Raw genomic sequence first — 19039 nt, 5'->3', positions numbered from 1 at the left:
ACCGGATTGTTCAGGACCTATAAGATCTGGTAATAAGGGATCTAGTCGGAGAGCTATAATTTTAGCGAAAATTTTATAGTCAGTGTTGACTAGTGATATGGGGCGATAGTTCTTACAAAGGGTGTGATCTTTATCTGGTTTAGGTATTAAGCAAATCAATGCTTCTTGAAAGGTTCCTTGAGAGGATCCGGAGACCGCAAAAGATTGGAATAGGGAGTGCAATTTTGGGAGAAGAAGGGAGGAGAAGTGATTATAGAATTCAATGGTAAAACCATCGGGCCCTGGGGCTTTACCTCGACGAAGAATAGAAATTGCATGAGAAATTTCCGATTGGCTAATGTCCATGTCCAATGAGTGAAAGTCAAGATGGGAAGCTTGTGGAGGAGGGATGTTTTGAAAATATGAAAGGAGATCCTGAGGATCGGGAATGGATTCTGGGGTGTAGAGAGTTTGGTAAAAGGAAACAAATTGATCAAGTATGTCTTTATCTTTAAAGAAAGATATTCCATTTGGGTTTTGCAAGGATTCAATTTTTGTACGTTCTTTACGTATCTTAAGGTAGTTAGCCAGGAGCTTGCCCATCTTGTTTTGTCCGCCGTAGTAACGGGAATTGCATTTTAAAAGAGAGTTAGAGGCGGCGTTGGTGGTGAATTTATTGAAGTCAAATTTGGCTGCGATTAATTCACGTAGAGAAGATTCAGAATTTGAGTTATAATATGCATATTCCAACTTCTTAATTTTATCCAAGAGTTGAGTTGACTTAGAGATTGATTGTTTTTTCTTTTGGGAAACAAAATTTATGATAAAACCTCGTGCAGCTGCCTTAAACGAGTCCCAAATCATAACAAAGGGGGATTCAGGAAGATGGTTGTGTGTAAAAAATTCAGTGGAAAATTGCTTAAATTGGGTGCAAAACTTAGAATCAAGAAGTAGGGAATTATTAAATCTCCAACGGCCTGAATGAGGGGAATAGGGAATAAGATCAATGTCCACAAATACGGGAGCGTGGTCCGAAATTAGGATGGAGCCTATATCTGAATGAATGGCAAGTTGAGCTAATGGTTTGCTGAGAAAAAGGTAATCAATACGTGATTGGGAGTGATGTGTAGGGGAGTAAAAAGAGTATTCTCTGAGGTCAGGGTGACAAAGCCTCCAGATGTCAACTAATGCATTATTCTGTATAGAGGAGACAAACTGGTTGTGCATCTTGGAAGGAACAAATTTAACTTTCGAATTTCTATCAATAAAGGGGTCATAAACTTGGTTACAGTCACCTCCAAGAATAACGTATTGTTCATTGAGGGTAACAAGTTTGTCCGAAATAGCAGGCCAGAACAGTTTATCAACACCAGTTGGGGCATAAACATTGAAAATAACTAGAGGTATTTTATCTATAAGAAGATTAACAATTACCCAACGACCATCATCATCACATTCTTGAGATACGATTGAAACATTTAACCTTTTATGACATAGTATAACTGTACCGTTTTTCTTACCTACAGCAGGTGAATAGAGAACATGACCCACCCAACATCGGTTAAGTTTAGTAGCCTCTAAATCTGTAAGGTGGGATTCTTGAAGGAGGGCTACATCCGCTTTAAGTCTGGTTAAATGCGTTAAAACTCGTTGACGTTTAATGGGGTTATTTAACCCCTTAACATTCCAGGTGACTACTCGGAATGTACATTAGCAGGAGAATGATATAAAAGAAAAGATAAGGTGAAAGAAAAAAGTAGTTGAGCAGTGTTGAGAGAAGTAGTAAGATTGCAAGAACCGACGTATGAGAGAGATAGAGAGAAAAGGTGAGAGTAAGAAAAATATGAGAGAGAGAAAAGAGTATAAAGGAAGATAAGAGAACAGAGCAAGAGAAGAGACATAACAACAAATACAAATGAGAACTGGGGGGTGACGACGCCAGAAGAGGACGACATCAACAACAGAAACTCACGTCATCGAACACCGGAGGAACCAGCTTAGGATCAATTGAAGGGAGCAGAAAACTACACCGGGATGGGGAACAGAAGGAGAGAATCTGTGATGAGACAAAAATGGAGAAGAGAGGTTAGGAGTACATAAGAACGCCAAATGTAGGAACTACGTAACATTATAACAAAATATATATATAAAATATACAAGGGGTATGTGTGAACAGTAGGATAAGGGAAGTCGATACTAGGCACAGTAGGGAAACAAAAGGAGAAATACTGAATTAATCAAGAAAACACATGAATTATTAAACTGGTCTGGCAGTGTCCATGTTGATGGTTTCATGTCGACGGAGGAATTCTTCAAGGACTCGTGGATCTTCAAAAGTCGTTGTCTTTTCTTTATATGTAACCTTGAAGAGGCAAGGATGAAGGAGACCGAATCTGGCACCAAGGTCTCGCAATCGTGGTCGTAGATCCAGAAATTGTTTCCTTCGGTCAGCTGTCACTTTGGCTACATCTTGAGACAGATACAGACGATGACCTTCCCAGATGATCTGTTTCTTTGCTTTGGCTGCCGAAAGTACTTGAAGTAAATCGGTATATTGTAGGAAAAGCATGATGACTCCGCGTGGTTTGGAGGAAACTCTCGGACCCAGTCTATGAGCTCGTTGAATGTTAAGAGTGACAGAAGGTGGAAGATCTAGAATTTTCGGTAAAAAGGTTTGGAAGAAGGAGGTTGGATTGGACCCTTCTGTGAGCTCTGGAAGATTGTAAAGGCGTAGGTTATTGCGACGATTTCTATTTTCCAACTCCTCAGTCTGCCGCCTTAAAAGAGAGACATCCTTCTCCAATATAGAAATTCTAGAACAAGAAGATTGTAGAGCTTCCGTTGATTGTTCCACTAACAGGACTCTGGATTCGAGAGTGGACCATTTATCATGAAGAAATTGCAGTGTTTTAGTAGTTTCAGCCATAAAGGGTTTAAGTGCTCGAAGTTCTTCAAGAATGAGATCCATGGATGCGGAAGGTGTCTCAGAACCTGGAGATGGAGGATCTTTCTTGTGACGTTTTGTGGAGCCTGGTTGTGGAAGTTTGCTGGTGACAGTAGCCTTAGGTATTGCCCCACGAGTGATATCCGTTTTAGAAGGAATAATGTCTTCCATAACGTGCGACGCTGAGTCAGAATCAGAGGAGAGAGGCAGTTTGGTTTTGGAAGCCGTGAGCTTGAGAGTGCGCAGTTTCCCCATATATGGTAAGGGAGATAAATAATAATAATAATAATGTACCTATATACTCCGTAGAAATAAGTTGGCGCCCCTCAAACTGACAAAATAGCAGTGTTGTGGAAGGTAGAGTTCAACACAGTGATGTCAGGACCAGGTGCGCAAATGAAAGAAAATGCGTCACACAGAAGACATCAGTAAAATAAAAGTGCACACATAGCTGAAATTACACTGCATACGGTGAACGTGAGCAGGGAAATCGTCTGCATTCTGCGTAGGAACAGATAGAAATTATTGAGGGTAGCCAGAAACAAATGGTATGCTATTCGGTGAATGTCATTGAAGAGCGGCGTCCAAATGAGGAAAACAGCTTGAACATATCACTAGCGTGAAGAAAGCTAGAGGAGAAGGATATACCACAGGCTGAAAAAGCGCCAGCAGGAAGAGTCAGCCAACAAGGAATAGGAACAGTGCGTAGTTTGGCATTGCTGCATTAAGCGCGTTTCACCTGGAAGTCACCGCGCTGTGGCGCAGGTTTTCCGCTGACAGAGTCCGGATACGCGGCAGAGTTGAGAGAAAATGGCGGCCGCTGGAAAGCGCGCCGCGTCAGTCACGGAGAAACTGCATTGAAACGGAGCAGAGGGTCGCAAGCGGTATCAGTCCGCTCACCTCATGTTCCGACGTCTGAAAATGCAGTCGGCGCCCAGAATGGTGCAGCAGGAGAGGAGAAAGCCGCTGGTGTCGGCGCCCGATGCCCGGAGCTCCGCAGTTAAGCCGCCATCTTGTGCGGCGCTCAAGCCACGCCCCAAGACCTGGCTTTTTAACCAGTAACTTACTAAACTACGGTACATTCTATTGATCTGCTCCGGCGCCGGGAAACCCTTTTTGGGTAGCTGCCGCGCCTTACAAATGTAATTATTAATAATAATAATAATAATAATAGTTTATAGTTTATTATAAAACCTCTATTGAGAACCAAGAAAGAAAGAACCTCTTGTAGAAACAGATAAAGATTTGTGTTTTTTTACAAATACTACAAAAATAAGGCAAACTTTGAGAGTTTAAGGTACATTCAAACTTTGGGCTAACAGTGAGGTAAAGCACATATAGCTAGCTCCCTAACTCTCCCTCTAACACTTTCACAAAGGCCTACAATAAAAAAAGGTGCAATGGACTAATATGTTGCAAATCATAAGCAAAGTTTGACTGTATGATTTTAAAATCTAAAATGAAAAGCTGCACTTTTCAAGGCACACAACAGAGCTTTAACTTGTTTTTTCTCAACACGAGTGTTTGTACATGTGCAAGCAATAAGAATTGGTTCTCAGCTGTCTTATGACTGTTAATACAAGGAGAACACTCATCACTATGAATCTAACTTGTGACATGTTGCTCCACAAATACAACATTGGTTCGCAGGCTTCGCTTTAATGACAACAGTTTAATTATGTAATAATTTTGCTTGTGCAGGGTACTGTGAGTTAACCCACCTGTTGCTATACTCTGGTTGCGATGCTAAACTTCCGGATAGCTATGGACAGGTAAGCTATTGTTTGTGCTAAAATTGTTTGCTTGTTGCCATAGATACCAAATCATACCTATTGTATTTAAAGCAAGGACATGTCTTTAACCTCGGTATTATGTTGTGCAGCTGTCTCTTTATGAATCTGTATGGTGCCTGTCTGTGGGTGTATGAGCGACATGTAATGAGAGCCTGAAGCTGTAGCTGGCAGGCCACACCCACCTTTGTCTGTTTCCTCCTTCCGAAGCCAAAGCCTTTGAAAAGATATAATTAAAGTCTAGTGGAACTAGTTCAGCTCAGTTCTTTTTATATTTTTTTGCTATGAGGTTTACATTTAAAAACCAAACAAACTCACAGGAGAATGCACAAACGTAGCAATGTACTTTTTCCAAAGCCAGGCTTGCAGATTCGTGTAAAATTAAAATCCAGTTCGCTTTTCAAAAAGACAACAAATATGAGCATAATCTCGAATGAAAAGTATCATTTGTAAATTTGTGTCATTCTTTTGTATTGTGGATATCCAGAAAACCTGTCTCGATCTATTAAAGCAGAACATTTTAAAAACAGATCACAGAGAACAAAACATTATACACAGATGCGCTTTATGTCTGATACAAATTATTCCCGTTTTTTAGTCTAATAACTGATTTGCAATAGTCTAATTACTTATACAAATCATTTACTGAATCAAAGTGCAAAAACGGATAAGATAGGTTATTACCGCACACATATTTTGATTTAGAGGCTTATCTCTTTTAGGTGTCATGATACTACAGCTAAGGGAGACGGGACCTCTTCTGATAAAGATTTTTATGTTTATTTCGCAAGTCTTTTTTTTTCTTCTTGCTGCGATAGCGACAGCCAACTAATCTTTGCAAATACACAACACGCTCGTAATGCAAATATTAAATTCCACTGTGGCTGAAGAAAGAAGTATTTAATCGCCTACAGTTCAATTTTTCCCATAAAAAGATGTTACGAGGTAAAGTACAAGTATCCCGCCTCCTACTCTATTTTTTTTTCTCTGAATTTCAGCTTTTAAATTTGGAAAATATGTCTATTGTGAAGCATCATTCGCATCCAAATCAGATGATTCAGCATCCTCTTTACATATTTTAGTTAGTTAGACTTTTTTTGTACTTTGACATGGGCCATCATCTTTAGAATACAACAATAATCCTTTATCTGCCACACAAGCCTAAGAATGAAATGTACTCTTGTGACAATTACAGTTGTGCTGGAAGTGATTGTTGCTTGTGGGTGAAATACATACTGAACCTGCCCGTGGTATGTCCAGAATGACTTTCCCCAGCGTACCTCCAAATATACTTAAATTATGTTCTGTATTCCAAATTTCAAGACCAAAGATAATTAAGTGAGCTCTTTTTCACACAGAGGATCAATTGTGAGATGGTTAAAAGAGCATTTGCTAAGAACTTGATGGCATTTTGCAAAAACTCACACTCAAGCGTTGGCCCTGCTGTGTACGATGGATTTGGGCCCAGATCTTTGGACTGGGGTGAATGTGTGACATTGATCCACTTTCTGTCCATCATTGTTGTGTTTGCAGGTACCGCTCTAAGTGTACTGGGGATGCTCAGACGTGAGTCCCAGGCACTCCACACCACTGGAATCAAGCTAGCCGGGCTGATGAGAGGTGTTACCTCGAAACCGGGCCGGTCCTCGGATGCTTGTTTCCGTTCTGGGAAGGACATGGCTTTTGTAGTTCGGACTGGACTGTTCCCATGGGGCACAGGGTCAGCGCTGATTTGCATATCGCCATTGTCTAACCCAGGGTGGTGTGGAGTGGAAAAACGATGGATTTGGGCCCAGATCTTTGGACTGGGGTGAATGTGTGACATTGATCCACTTTCTGTCCATCATTGTTGTGTTTGCAGGTACCGCTCTAAGTGTACTGGGGATGCTCAGACGTGAGTCCCAGGCACTCCACACCACTGGAATCAAGCTAGCCGGGCTGATGAGAGGTGTTACCTCGAAACCGGGCCGGTCCTCGGATGCTTGTTTCCGTTCTGGGAAGGACATGGCTTTTGTAGTTCGGACTGGACTGTTCCCATGGGGCACAGGGTCAGCGCTGATTTGCATATCGCCATTGTCTAACCCAGGGTGGTGTGGAGTGGAAAAACGATGGATTTGGGCCCAGATCTTTGGACTGGGGTGAATGTGTGACATTGATCCACTTTCTGTCCATCATTGTTGTGTTTGCAGGTACCGCTCTAAGTGTACTGGGGATGCTCAGACGTGAGTCCCAGGCACTCCACACCACTGGAATCAAGCTAGCCGGGCTGATGAGAGGTGTTACCTCGAAACCGGGCCGGTCCTCGGATGCTTGTTTCCGTTCTGGGAAGGACATGGCTTTTGTAGTTCGGACTGGACTGTTCCCATGGGGCACAGGGTCAGCGCTGATTTGCATATCGCCATTGTCTAACCCAGGGTGGTGTGGAGTGGAAAAACGATGGATTTGGGCCCAGATCTTTGGACTGGGGTGAATGTGTGACATTGATCCACTTTCTGTCCATCATTGTTGTGTTTGCAGGTACCGCTCTAAGTGTACTGGGGATGCTCAGACGTGAGTCCCAGGCACTCCACACCACTGGAATCAAGCTAGCCGGGCTGATGAGAGGTGTTACCTCGAAACCGGGCCGGTCCTCGGATGCTTGTTTCCGTTCTGGGAAGGACATGGCTTTTGTAGTTCGGACTGGACTGTTCCCATGGGGCACAGGGTCAGCGCTGATTTGCATATCGCCATTGTCTAACCCAGGGTGGTGTGGAGTGGAAAAACGATGGATTTGGGCCCAGATCTTTGGACTGGGGTGAATGTGTGACATTGATCCACTTTCTGTCCATCATTGTTGTGTTTGCAGGTACCGCTCTAAGTGTACTGGGGATGCTCAGACGTGAGTCCCAGGCACTCCACACCACTGGAATCAAGCTAGCCGGGCTGATGAGAGGTGTTACCTCGAAACCGGGCCGGTCCTCGGATGCTTGTTTCCGTTCTGGGAAGGACATGGCTTTTGTAGTTCGGACTGGACTGTTCCCATGGGGCACAGGGTCAGCGCTGATTTGCATATCGCCATTGTCTAACCCAGGGTGGTGTGGAGTGGAAAAACGATGGATTTGGGCCCAGATCTTTGGACTGGGTTGAATGTGTGACATTGATCCACTTTCTGTCCATCATTGTTGTGTTTGCAGGTACCGCTCTAAGTGTACTGGGGATGCTCAGACGTGAGTCCCAGGCACTCCACACCACTGGAATCAAGCTAGCCGGGCTGATGAGAGGTGTTACCTCGAAACCGGGCCGGTCCTCGGATGCTTGTTTCCGTTCTGGGAAGGACATGGCTTTTGTAGTTCGGACTGGACTGTTCCCATGGGGCACAGGGTCAGCGCTGATTTGCATATCGCCATTGTCTAACCCAGGGTGGTGTGGAGTGGAAAAACGATGGATTTGGGCCCAGATCTTTAGACTGGGGTGAATGTGTGACATTGATCCACTTTCTGTCCATCATTGTTGTGTTTGCAGGTACCGCTCTGGGTAGTTAATGGCACAGTGCCAGCCACATTAATATTCCTAGGGGTAGATTTTCAAACATTTTGCGCTGGTTTTTCGTCACATAAAAGTGATGCTAACCAGCACCAAATGTTTTTGGGGGAATTTACTTTCCAGCACAAACATTGTTTGCTCCAGAAAGTACCCTAAACATAGCGCAAAGCAGCGCGAAGTACTGCTTTTGTGTTACTTAGCACCAAAGGGGGCATTACATGGGTGGTACATGGGCATTCCCATGCAACCACCTATGCCTTTGGTTGAAAATCCCTATCTACAAACAATTGTAGGCAGGGTTTTGTGCCAAAAGTTAACACCACTTCAAAGGAGGCTCTAACAGGAGAAATGTTTTTATTTCTCCTTTCTTTTCCGACTTTGAATGCTTGCTGCACTGTGCAGTAAATATACAAAGTAGGAAAAGCTTTAAAACTTGTCTAGGAAAAACAACAAAACTGCCAATACTGATGCTCAATCCGAATAAAGTCAAACTAGGGGAGAGGGGTTGGCCTAACCGCTAAGGCGCTCGACCTCGGACCTGGGGAACTTGGTTCGAGTCTCGGTAACGATGCCAAAAACCCCCTGTGATTCTGGGCAAATCACTTAATCTCCCCGTGCCTAAAATTAAAGTGTAATGTAACTGGTTCTATGTAAAGCGCTCTGATAACTGATTCGGTTCGGTTCTAGTTCGCGCTATATAAAACTCTGCAAAAAATAAAAAACGGCGCATGCACAAATTATCAATGACAGCAACAACTAATCAATAGTTTATATTTAAATAAATGATTCAGTTAAATTGTTTTCTTTTTTGTATAGCAAATCTTTTCTGTGCAAAAGTCCCAAGACTCAGCCAAAATAGAACAACAATGACAATGGCAAAAAGAACAACAATGACTGGCCGCCATCTAGGCTTACCTCCCCACTCTCACTTTTCAATATTCACACAATGAACATACCACACTCAATACTGATCATATCCCACAATCACTCCACTAACATATCCCATCCTTGGTAAACAAAACCTTATTTTTTTCTCTATAGACCAAGTAACCTATGCCAAACAACAAACAATTTTACAAAAAAACAATTGTCTGTCCACTGTACATAGTGACAAAAAAATGTCAATGACTCACGCACACACTCTAGCACTATGGGGCTAAGTGTGCATACATGATGCTTGGCACCTGAAATCAGCGCCGGCCCTAGGGTGAGGGGCGGAAAAAGGGCCATATTTCTGAAGATATGGCGCTCCCCTGCTCCCTCCCTGTCAAGCAATGCAGCATCTTTTGGTGCTGCACTGCAATGCGTGAATTGTTTGAAAATCTGCCCATTTGTTATTTTTGTCTGTGCCTCTCAGAAGTCTACATAAGACACCGGACCTCCATCCCAGCATTTGCAGTCTCACTACGCCCAGAATGACAACCCATGCCTCTGACACACAGAGCGCAGTACCAGAAGATTGTAGTCTGAGTAACATATGACATAAATATTGTGTCCTAGATATCATCTAAAAAAAATATTTCCCAATTGGAGTCAGTATTAGAAAATCTACATCCAATAGGATGATACATATGTAGACTATATTTAGGACACAATTTTTATGTTATATGATATTTCTGTACATGATATTCTGACATCAAACTGGCACACTCAGTGGGAAACATCTTTGGCGATGACTGTAGTCCTCCACAGTTATATATATCATTGATGGCATTTTACCGTCCTTTTTTGGCTTTCCCTTTCTGGAAATCAGTTTCACAGTAAAATACCCAAATCCTTGCAGTGTCAGTGTAAATCATATTGTCCTGAGTAGGTCTTATTGGCTAGTTCCTATTAAGCCTGGGAGTCATTTTGATTACTCTGATGTAATCAGAGTAATGTCAGCAATTCTGCATTACTCTGTGACCCGGAATTACCAATAATTACTTGGTTACCTGCACTCGCATACTTAAGAGTAACTTAGGGGGAAAATTATCTCAGAAACATCGAATTTAGCAAGCACGAGTGGCCGTTCACACTGCTGTTCATGTTGTTTTGCATTTAGTGCTATTTTCCTAAAGCAAATGCATTATTTTGCTCGAATGAACTAATGCTAAATGCCGGCTGCAAGTTGGGGAGAATTCCTATCCCAAGAGCTGATTTAGAAAGGGCGAGCAGCCGATGTTCATGCTCTGTTGCATTTAGTACTATTTCGTAGCGCAAAATGCATCCTGGAGTCCATTTTGGATGCAACGGGGAAATTTTGTAAATGTAGAATCACTCTTCTATCGTAATTCTGTGCAATCTTGCAGAATTTGTAGGTATTTCTGCATGATTACATTACACAGAATTATGCAACTTCCACCCTTAGTTACTATCTAGATATAACATATACATCATCCCACACCGTGCCCTGTTTCACTAAGGTATGTTATGTCAACTTTGTTGGTCACACAAAGTGATCAACAGTAAGTATGGTTGTCGCTAGAGTACACTTTAAATGTACATGTTAATTCATTACAGTGCCCAAGATTACCAAACATACCACATGCATACCTTTATGACTCGTAGTCATGGACTTAAGGGTTTTGAGAGAAGGTGTATTAAAGATATTTGTAGTGGTTGTTATGAAAGTACTAGTCCATCATACTGTAACATGAAACACACAGCCCATTAATGCCTAGGTACTTTTTAGGTCTAGCTTATTCAAGTACAGGAACTCCCAAATTCGTTGGTGTTGCGTGTTTGCAAATTTCTCCCTTTCAGAGTGGTTGTATGATGTTACAACGAATTCCGTTGCAACGCATGCCTTTACCAGGCATGCGTTACAACGGAATTCCTTTCCCACGCATCTCCTTTACCAGGAAAATGCCTTTAACACGCATATTTTTACAACGTTTTTCGTTGTTAAAATATGCATGTTATTGACATTTTAATGTTAAAGGATATCTCCTATCACTTTAAATTAACCCGTATATTTTTCCCCTTTGAAACCACCCCCTCATTCCTCCTTACCTCTCCACGTCCTCTCCACTTCAAGCCCTTCCGAGGTGACGTTTCACGCCGTTTAGAGGAAACGGAAATGTCATTCCTTTTCCTCTAACAATGCCGATTGCCTCCATAATTGTTCATCTTGCTGAATCAGGTGAGTTTCTTTTTTTGGGGGGGGGGAGACCCCCCCAACCCCCCTTTATTTAACCTACGGTTTTTTTGGTGGTGGGGGGAGACCCCCCAAGCCCCCCCCCGATTTTTGGTTTCCTTTTGCACACATGCCTTTACTACGTATCTCGTAGTAAAGGTATGCGTGGTAAAGGCTTTTCGTGGAACCACGCATGCGTTGTAATGCATGCGTGGTTATGGTTACTCGTGGAAACGGTCGCGTTGTACTGCCCGTTTCCCTTCAGAGTCATGACTCATATTTCTTGTATAGTGTGCTCTGCCTTGTGTGAAGTGGCAACTCACTAGTGTTTTTGTTTTAAGAGTCATGATATTAAACTGGCAAGTGTTAACAACATATCCTGGTGGACACTTTGGCAACGGAATGAGCATCACACTAATGCCTGTTCTGCAGTTGTGCACCTCTTAAACAAATATATGTGTGTCCGGTTGAGTAGTTCCATGCAGGTATGATCAGAGGTTTGAAATCTTCCCTAGGGGTATGTTCCAGTTTCAGTTTGTTTTGATCAAATACAAAATGGATTGTGATGAGAGCCTATGTCAGGGTTGTTAAAAAGGTCTTCAGCCCATATTTAGTGGGTTGAGAACATGAAAGATATTTTCACAGAGCCACTGTTTAATTACCTACAAGCAACCTACATTTTGATACATTATGTAAGTGATGACAACTATTATGTCAGGAAAAATCACCCTTATGCCTGGGATGACCAGCACTGTGCCACAAATGGGAGCCACACTGCCATCAGTACACTCAATATGGCATGGCCACATCAAGCTTATTTAAGGTAATTGTACATTGTATTTTTATAGCGCTTACAACACCTGACAAAGCATTGAAGTGCTTCGCAGTGAGTAGCATGCTACTTCGGTACCCAAGATAAGATTTACATAGTTAGTAAATTTGTAATATTAGTAATATGGGCTTCTTTTTTCCCTTCTATATTACTTGTGGTAAATTTGTTACGTAAGTGCTCTTGAGTTCTTGTGCATTTGGTAGTGTTTTGGGTAGAGATAGAATAATGAAAGAGGATTCGAAAATGGAAGGTGCTCGCAATGACCACAAGAAAAGAGTCTGCACGGCAAGATGTCAATTTCCACAAAAGATTTAATCAGCTGGCTGACGCGTTTCGACCTGATGGTCACATAATGTGTGGCTTTGACAAAGACAATCCAGTCAAACACGTCAGCCAGATGATTAAATATTTTGTAGGAATCAACATCTTGTAGTATGGGCTCTTATATATATATATATATATATATATATATCCATATACATTTGCAATTTTTAGGCACTGAGCAATTACGTGATTGACGCAGGATCTCAGATGTTTTCGTCAAGGGCCGAACCCACATTAGACTCCCGCTCCTTAGGTTTCAAAACCCAAAGCTTCAGTCAATCGATCACATTTCTTTCCTAATGTGTTAAGGTGTGTAGTATTCAATTACATTGGATATTTATCCCCCATTTTAGCCCCATTTTACTGCATAACATTAGGAAAATGTACAAATTTGAAGCATGTCGACTGACCTTTCCCCCAGAAAGAGAGAATCTAGGGCATCAAAGCAGTTGCCACTCTTGATCTGACCAGAACATCTTCGGTCCCAAGCAAGCAGGTTGCCAATCAGCTCCTACTGCAGGAGAGATGGACAGAGTGGAGGGAGAACATAATGGTACAGTCTTTCCTCATAGTTGTAAAAGGATATTTAAAAAAATAGCTCAAGTCATCCTCTAGTCAAGGTAAAGTGAGAGATCTAATTAATAAGAGTTAACAATGTAATACCATCCACATGTATTATTCAGTGTCTCCATTCAAACGCTGTGTGCCCTTTGATTTCCCAATAAACAACAAAAGATTCAACTAGCCTGTTACTTTGTACATAAAGAAAAATGTTGGCCCCTCACTCAAATGGAAGACTAGCTGGCCTTGGTGCCCATGTCCTGCTCACAAGAAGAAGTTTTGCAGAACTTACCCTCCTTACACAGCCAGTCTGGTTGCTTGGTGAGATACCATTTTAGGTGACTCAAGCACCCCTTCCTATAGTCCATTTTTCAGACAACTAATGTGATTTAGGGTCAGGATCTTTGAAGTTTTCTTTTGCAATTCAGCTTCTTTTAAAGTACATACTTCACCCCTCCCTCTTGAAAAGCCATTTGTCACAGTAGCAGAGCCTCCAGAGCCGATAGTCCCATAACACAGACAACGGGAGTGACTAGAGTTCACGCCTGAATGTCAGCCATAGTGATATGTGCATCAAAAGTTAAATCCCAGGCTCCCAGCCCTACTCTTTATGATTTCCATTATCAGCCGCATCTATTTTCTGAGATGTGGTCAGGCCCCTTCCTTGAGCTTGCGTGCTGAATCACTGAGTACCCTTTGAAGTAAATACAGGAAGTCTCTCTCCCTTCTGTAATGTGTCCCACCCAGCTCACAGGAATGCACCAGTACACAAATCTGTCTAGGGGGATTCCTCTACCTTTTCATGTCTTCACAAGGCAGGCCAGGCCTCCCAAAATGTAACCCAGGGTCACACAGACACTAGCATGTAGTGTATGTACACAATAAATACACCTTCCAGTACTAATAACACATACATTTAGCGCACACATTCACTCTGCGCTCACTGATAAGTACTGTAGCCTTTCTGTGTTGCTACTTGTAAGAACACATGCAGTCAGCACAATGTTCACCATGTGTGCGCTGCATAACGCTACACCCTTCATGTATTGTGTTCCTCGTAGGTACACATACACCTAGTACAAGCTTTCACCATGCACGCACTGCACAGCACTACATCCCTCATCTTTTTTTTTTGCAAACACTTTTTACTGAGGTTTTTGTTACTGCTGAGACATTGTCACAGTCAAGATACATTTCGCTGGAAGTCAGGCTCTATACTGCAAATTGCAACATGGCCAACATTCGAAGGTAAATATTGAGACAGTCAGTCACATCCTGCATTGAGACAGCGCAAATGTTAGTGTTGATTATGTGTGTTGAGACTGTATCCGATATTACCGGGGCCTCAGTTCTTGGTAATGAAGTATGTTAACCTCTAACATATAGTAGGGGAAAAGATAGAAAGAATTGTTATGGAGGGGGGTAACTAAACAGCAGCGCTAGCAAGAGATGTGCAGATGACCTCAGGGGAACCACGTATAGGTGGGAGACCTCCCGTAGCCTGATCCACTGGGCCTTCCTCTTGTGGGAAAACAGGAAAATGTAACAGCATCTCACCTTAGGCCCATGGTCGAGCGCTAAATCCTTTATGTACATTTACATGTAAACCCTGTATATGACTCACCGTGCACGCACTGCACAGAACTGCTCTAAATGTAATATAACTTCCTGGTGATCATTTGAGGGTGTCTAGGGACAACCTACTGCACCTTCTACCCCAAGTTAGTGTAATCAAGATGCTTTCTAATTAATTTAAAAATAATTTACGAATGTGAAACAAGCAACTTAAAAACGTAAACGAACAATAAGACAACAAAGCCTCTTTTACCAAGCAATAAACAACTGGACTAAGATCCATAATGCAATGGACTATCTGAGGCCCTTTTTTTTACTATAGTTGTATTAAATTCATGACATTTTATATCCATATATACTATGTAAATGCCAATTTTATTGCTTAGTTAATAAAAAGTATAACATTTGGTGGCTCATTAGGATGGCTGGCGAACTTTGTCCGCCCACCATCCTATCGTGATAAAGGCGGGGGTCCCTTGGGGGCCATTAGGATGCGCCCGCCAAAGTGGCGGGTGCCTCCTGCATTCCTGACATTGTGGAGGGTGGTGCACTCAGCACCGCCCACCACAATACCAGGAAGGCATGTCGTGCACTTCCATGCACAACATGGCAGGCACTGCGCGGTGCCTGCCAAGTTGTGCATGGAACTGCGGGGGGGTACCATAGGTACCTCCCATGTGCACCCCCCTGAGTCCCTGGGGGCCCGCAACTGGCCCCCGCAAGCAATTCCCGCATGCCTTTCTGTGACAGCAATGCCGCCACGGAAAGGCATGTTTCCGCCCCCATAGTAATATGGCTGGAGGTGTCTAACAGACACGGCCACCATATTAAACTCTTTTCCGCCCGGTCGACTTGTTGACCGGGCAGAAAAGCAGCGGACGGTCTTTCTGTCCGCCGCGGTCCCCCCGCCATAGTAATATGGCAGGGGAAATGGGTGGCGGGTGGGGACGGATCTCGGCCGGATCGCCACCGCTATGCGGGCGCTGGTGATCCGCCCAAGTTCCTAATGGGCCCCAAAGTGTTTACATTTATCCTTATGGGTACAGCTGCCATAGGCGGCGACCTCCCCCCATGTTCGGCATTGGCGTGCCTCTTTCACTAACTGGGCACGTGCAGAGGGCACGGTACTTCTCCGGGAAGAAACAGCGGGACTCCGCAAATTCCCCATCGCCCAGCTCTGGAACGACCTCCTAAAGGCGTTCCACCGCGCTTGCCGGGAACGGGGTGTTACATGAGCTAAGCGACGACATAATCATGGTGCTACAGGCTGATACTGGGAGAGGATCCAGGCCTGTCCCCTCCCCCTCCCACCCTGCCCCTCCCTCACACACTCGACACGCGACCCTGAGGGGAGATGCTACCGCTCCCTCACCACGCACTGGACGCCTTTGAGACACTGACAGCGTGCTACCGCCCTGGCCCTGGCGCGCCTGCGACAACGACAGACATCATCGCTGAGGAAGGCGCTGACGCCCCCCCCCCCCCGTCCGCCTGTTCACCGGCAGGAGACGGCTCACCACATAGCTGACCTGCGCCGCCGCCCCGCACGTTGCCGGCTTAAGCCCTGACCCTACACTACAGACGTCGCACACATGCATTTGAAGGAGATAGGAGCCTTGCGCCCCCCCCACCCCCGCCGTGCTTCCTCCCCCCCCCCTTCTCGACTGTCCCCATACCTTACATGTGGCCTCGCTGGGCCCCTTCCTGCAATAGACGCCTTGCATTGAAACCGGCAGTGATCTCCCCCCCCCCCTCCACCCCTGCCTTTTACTCCTTTCCCAACCCCCGGTTCTCCCAGCCGATATACGGGCATAGGGAACAGTTTGTTTACTGGTCCAGTTCCCGGACTAGACTCAATTACCTAGTTTTCTTTTCTTTTTTTAATGAAGATACAGGAGAGACTATGTTACTACCAAGAGACAATCCCTTGGGGCCACATGCCATCTGCGAGGCGCAGGGGCGTGACACCACTCACATACCACAGGAGGTACATCCAGACACCCGATTACAAATGCGTGGTACGTGGATCAGACACACAGCTTATTGGTTGCTGTCATGCCCCTAGCGCCCTCTCAGTGATAAGCCTGGGAGCACACGTAGGCACACTACTACTGAGTACTCTGACCCCAACCCAACTTGGCTGCGGACTAACCCTGCTGACTCCAACTGCGCACTCCTATGCCTCAGTGAGCTATACTAAAGCATACATCATCAATACAGGAGCAGCAATACTGACTCAGCATCGAAACCACGCACATAATTGACCCCCCTCCCCCTTTCTGACTACCCACAGATGATTAGTGCACGACCTATGGGACTTTGGGGAGACACATACGGGAGGCAAATGCTGGGTGATCATTGCGATATGAATATTGAGGGGGAAAAATGTAAAAACATGGGATCTACCATTCAAGTCGCTAGTCAACAAATGATCATACCAATTAACACATGTAACTTGCCGCCGGACCCCCGGGTTGTCGGCTAAATGGCTGTGTCATCCTGCTCAGTACCTGACTAACTAACGTCTGCCCATGCAGCCTTTATCGGGATGTGGATTGTGAATTGTATGATAACCGCATATTGTATCATAAAGATCTTCTTAAAAATTAAAAAAAAAAAAATGGGTACAGCTGCCATTAAAGGATAACATTGATTACAGAAATAAACATTTTAAAATTCTGAAAGATAAAACAGACAAAGATAAAACTCAAGGCATGGTAGTAAAAGTGGGGTAGTGTAGGATACTAGTCTGAGGCAAAAGTAGTATTCGAAGCAGCATAACACAGGTGGGCTATTGGGGAAACATGGAACCCGGTAGCTGAGCGGTAGTGCACGTCCTGAGGCAGCGCTCTCTCCCTCCCCGGTTTGGAGATATTCATCAGTGTCGGGTGCCGAGATCAGAAGAACTGCCTCATTTTCCTTACCGGTCAAAGTCTTTTGAGTGAGGAGTCCTTTCCGATGTGTTTTGGCGTCCCAGCCATACCTCCTGGTTTCTCGCGTCTACTCCTCCTGCCGCGCTGTCCGGAGCCACCCTGGAGCTGAGATGCGGTCGCAGTGCTTCGGCCCGTGGTCTCCTCCGGGTGAACAGCGGCTGAGGCAGAACAAGCGCCGACGGCGGTATCGGCGACTTCTTTGTTCGAGTGGTCGGTGGAGAGGGGACCCGGGCAGAGAACAACGAGGAGAGCAGCGGCGATGGTGGTGGTGGTAGTGGAGGTGGTAAGAGTGAGATCCCCTCTTTACAAGAGGGGTCCCGATCTGTAGTTCAGGAGGAGGGCATAGAAACAGTCTGCCCCAAAGTAAGTGCTGATAGGAGAGGCGGTAAGAGGAGGGGGAAACGTGAAAAGGGTATACTTGCACAAGCTGGACAAGCAGGCAGTCTTGTGGGGCAGGATAAAGAGCGGTGCGCCCCTAAAGACATAAAAGAGACAAAAGAGCTATTGGGGGTTCAATACCAGGAAGGAATAGTTAAGGGGTAAACTTCCTCTGCCCACAATACAGCCTTCCAGAATTGTCAGGTGAAGGGAAGGAGCATAAAGGAAGTTAGAAATAAAGGATCTACCCTACATAACACTGTTAGAGTCACACCATCTCTACGCTCTTTCTTCAGGGTACAGCCTCAGATCCTGACTATTTCAAAACAGCGGGACACCCCCAAATTTCATGGTCCTGTCACTTCTGATAAAATCTCTGCCACCATGGATCCCAAAGAGCTCCCCGCAACCTCTAGTAGTATGCCCATTCTCAAGAACATTAGTTCTATCACTCCTGAAACCTCTACGCTACCCTCCACACTAGCCTTAGCACCTAGGCCATCGGAGGTCTCTGAGGTCTCTGAGGCAACCCTGGAACTGCAGATTAAGCAATAGGGACAGACCGAAGAGATCCAAAGAGCAGCTACAGAAAGTTCCCGGTCAGCTGGGAGCTCAATAGAAGTTCTATTTGCATCCCTAAAAGAAGACAATGGTTTTGCATTTTCTGCAGATAACCAGACTGAGATCAGCGCGGCATGCGAAATCCTTGAAAAAAAAGTGGATTTATTAAACTCAAGGACTGAATCTTTGGAGAACTCGGTTGACAAGCTTAAGGCGAATCTGGGGTCAGCAGAGAAAAAAAATCAAACCTTACGTAGAGATGGAGATGCTCTACGGGATAGAGTGAAGTCACTCGAAAACAATTCTCGTAGAAACAACCTACAACTTTTGAAGATCCCAGAGGGTAAGGAAAGGGCAGACATTAAGACATTTGTTGTCACACTGCTTATCACCTTGGCTGCTAAGACTTTTCCCCTCCTGTGCTGATTTATGGAAAACCACATTGTTCATGACAAGGTCAGCTCGTCATTAGCACAGGATCAGTGCACTACATGACGAGCTGACCTTGTCATGAGCATGGAA

The 19039-nt window shown here is 44.4% G+C and overlaps 2 protein-coding genes across 5 annotated transcripts in view; one reads left to right on the top strand and one right to left on the bottom strand.

The window, feature by feature from the left end:
• Positions 1 to 19039, top strand: part of LOC144818921 (uncharacterized) — a 147416-nt gene that overhangs the window by 42906 nt on the left and 85471 nt on the right. Inside the window, exon 4 of the mRNA XM_078676801.1 lies at positions 4625 to 4695. Coding sequence (XP_078532927.1) covers positions 4625 to 4695 — 71 coding nt within the window. The remainder of the gene's footprint in view (positions 1 to 4624; positions 4696 to 19039) is intronic.
• Positions 1 to 19039, bottom strand: part of LOC144818922 (uncharacterized) — a 387843-nt gene that overhangs the window by 355384 nt on the left and 13420 nt on the right. The window contains exon 2 of one of the 4 annotated variants that reach the window (XM_078676804.1): positions 12920 to 13023. The exons of the other annotated variants lie outside the window; for them this stretch is intronic. The gene's annotated coding sequence lies outside the window, so the exon portion shown is untranslated. The remainder of the gene's footprint in view (positions 1 to 12919; positions 13024 to 19039) is intronic. 4 annotated transcript variants of the gene reach the window in all.

This window comes from Lissotriton helveticus, chromosome 2_1, assembly GCF_964261635.1.
Source record: "Lissotriton helveticus chromosome 2_1, aLisHel1.1, whole genome shotgun sequence".
NCBI lineage: Eukaryota > Metazoa > Chordata > Amphibia > Caudata > Salamandridae > Lissotriton > Lissotriton helveticus.
This window is presented reverse-complemented; position numbering and strand designations above follow the sequence as displayed.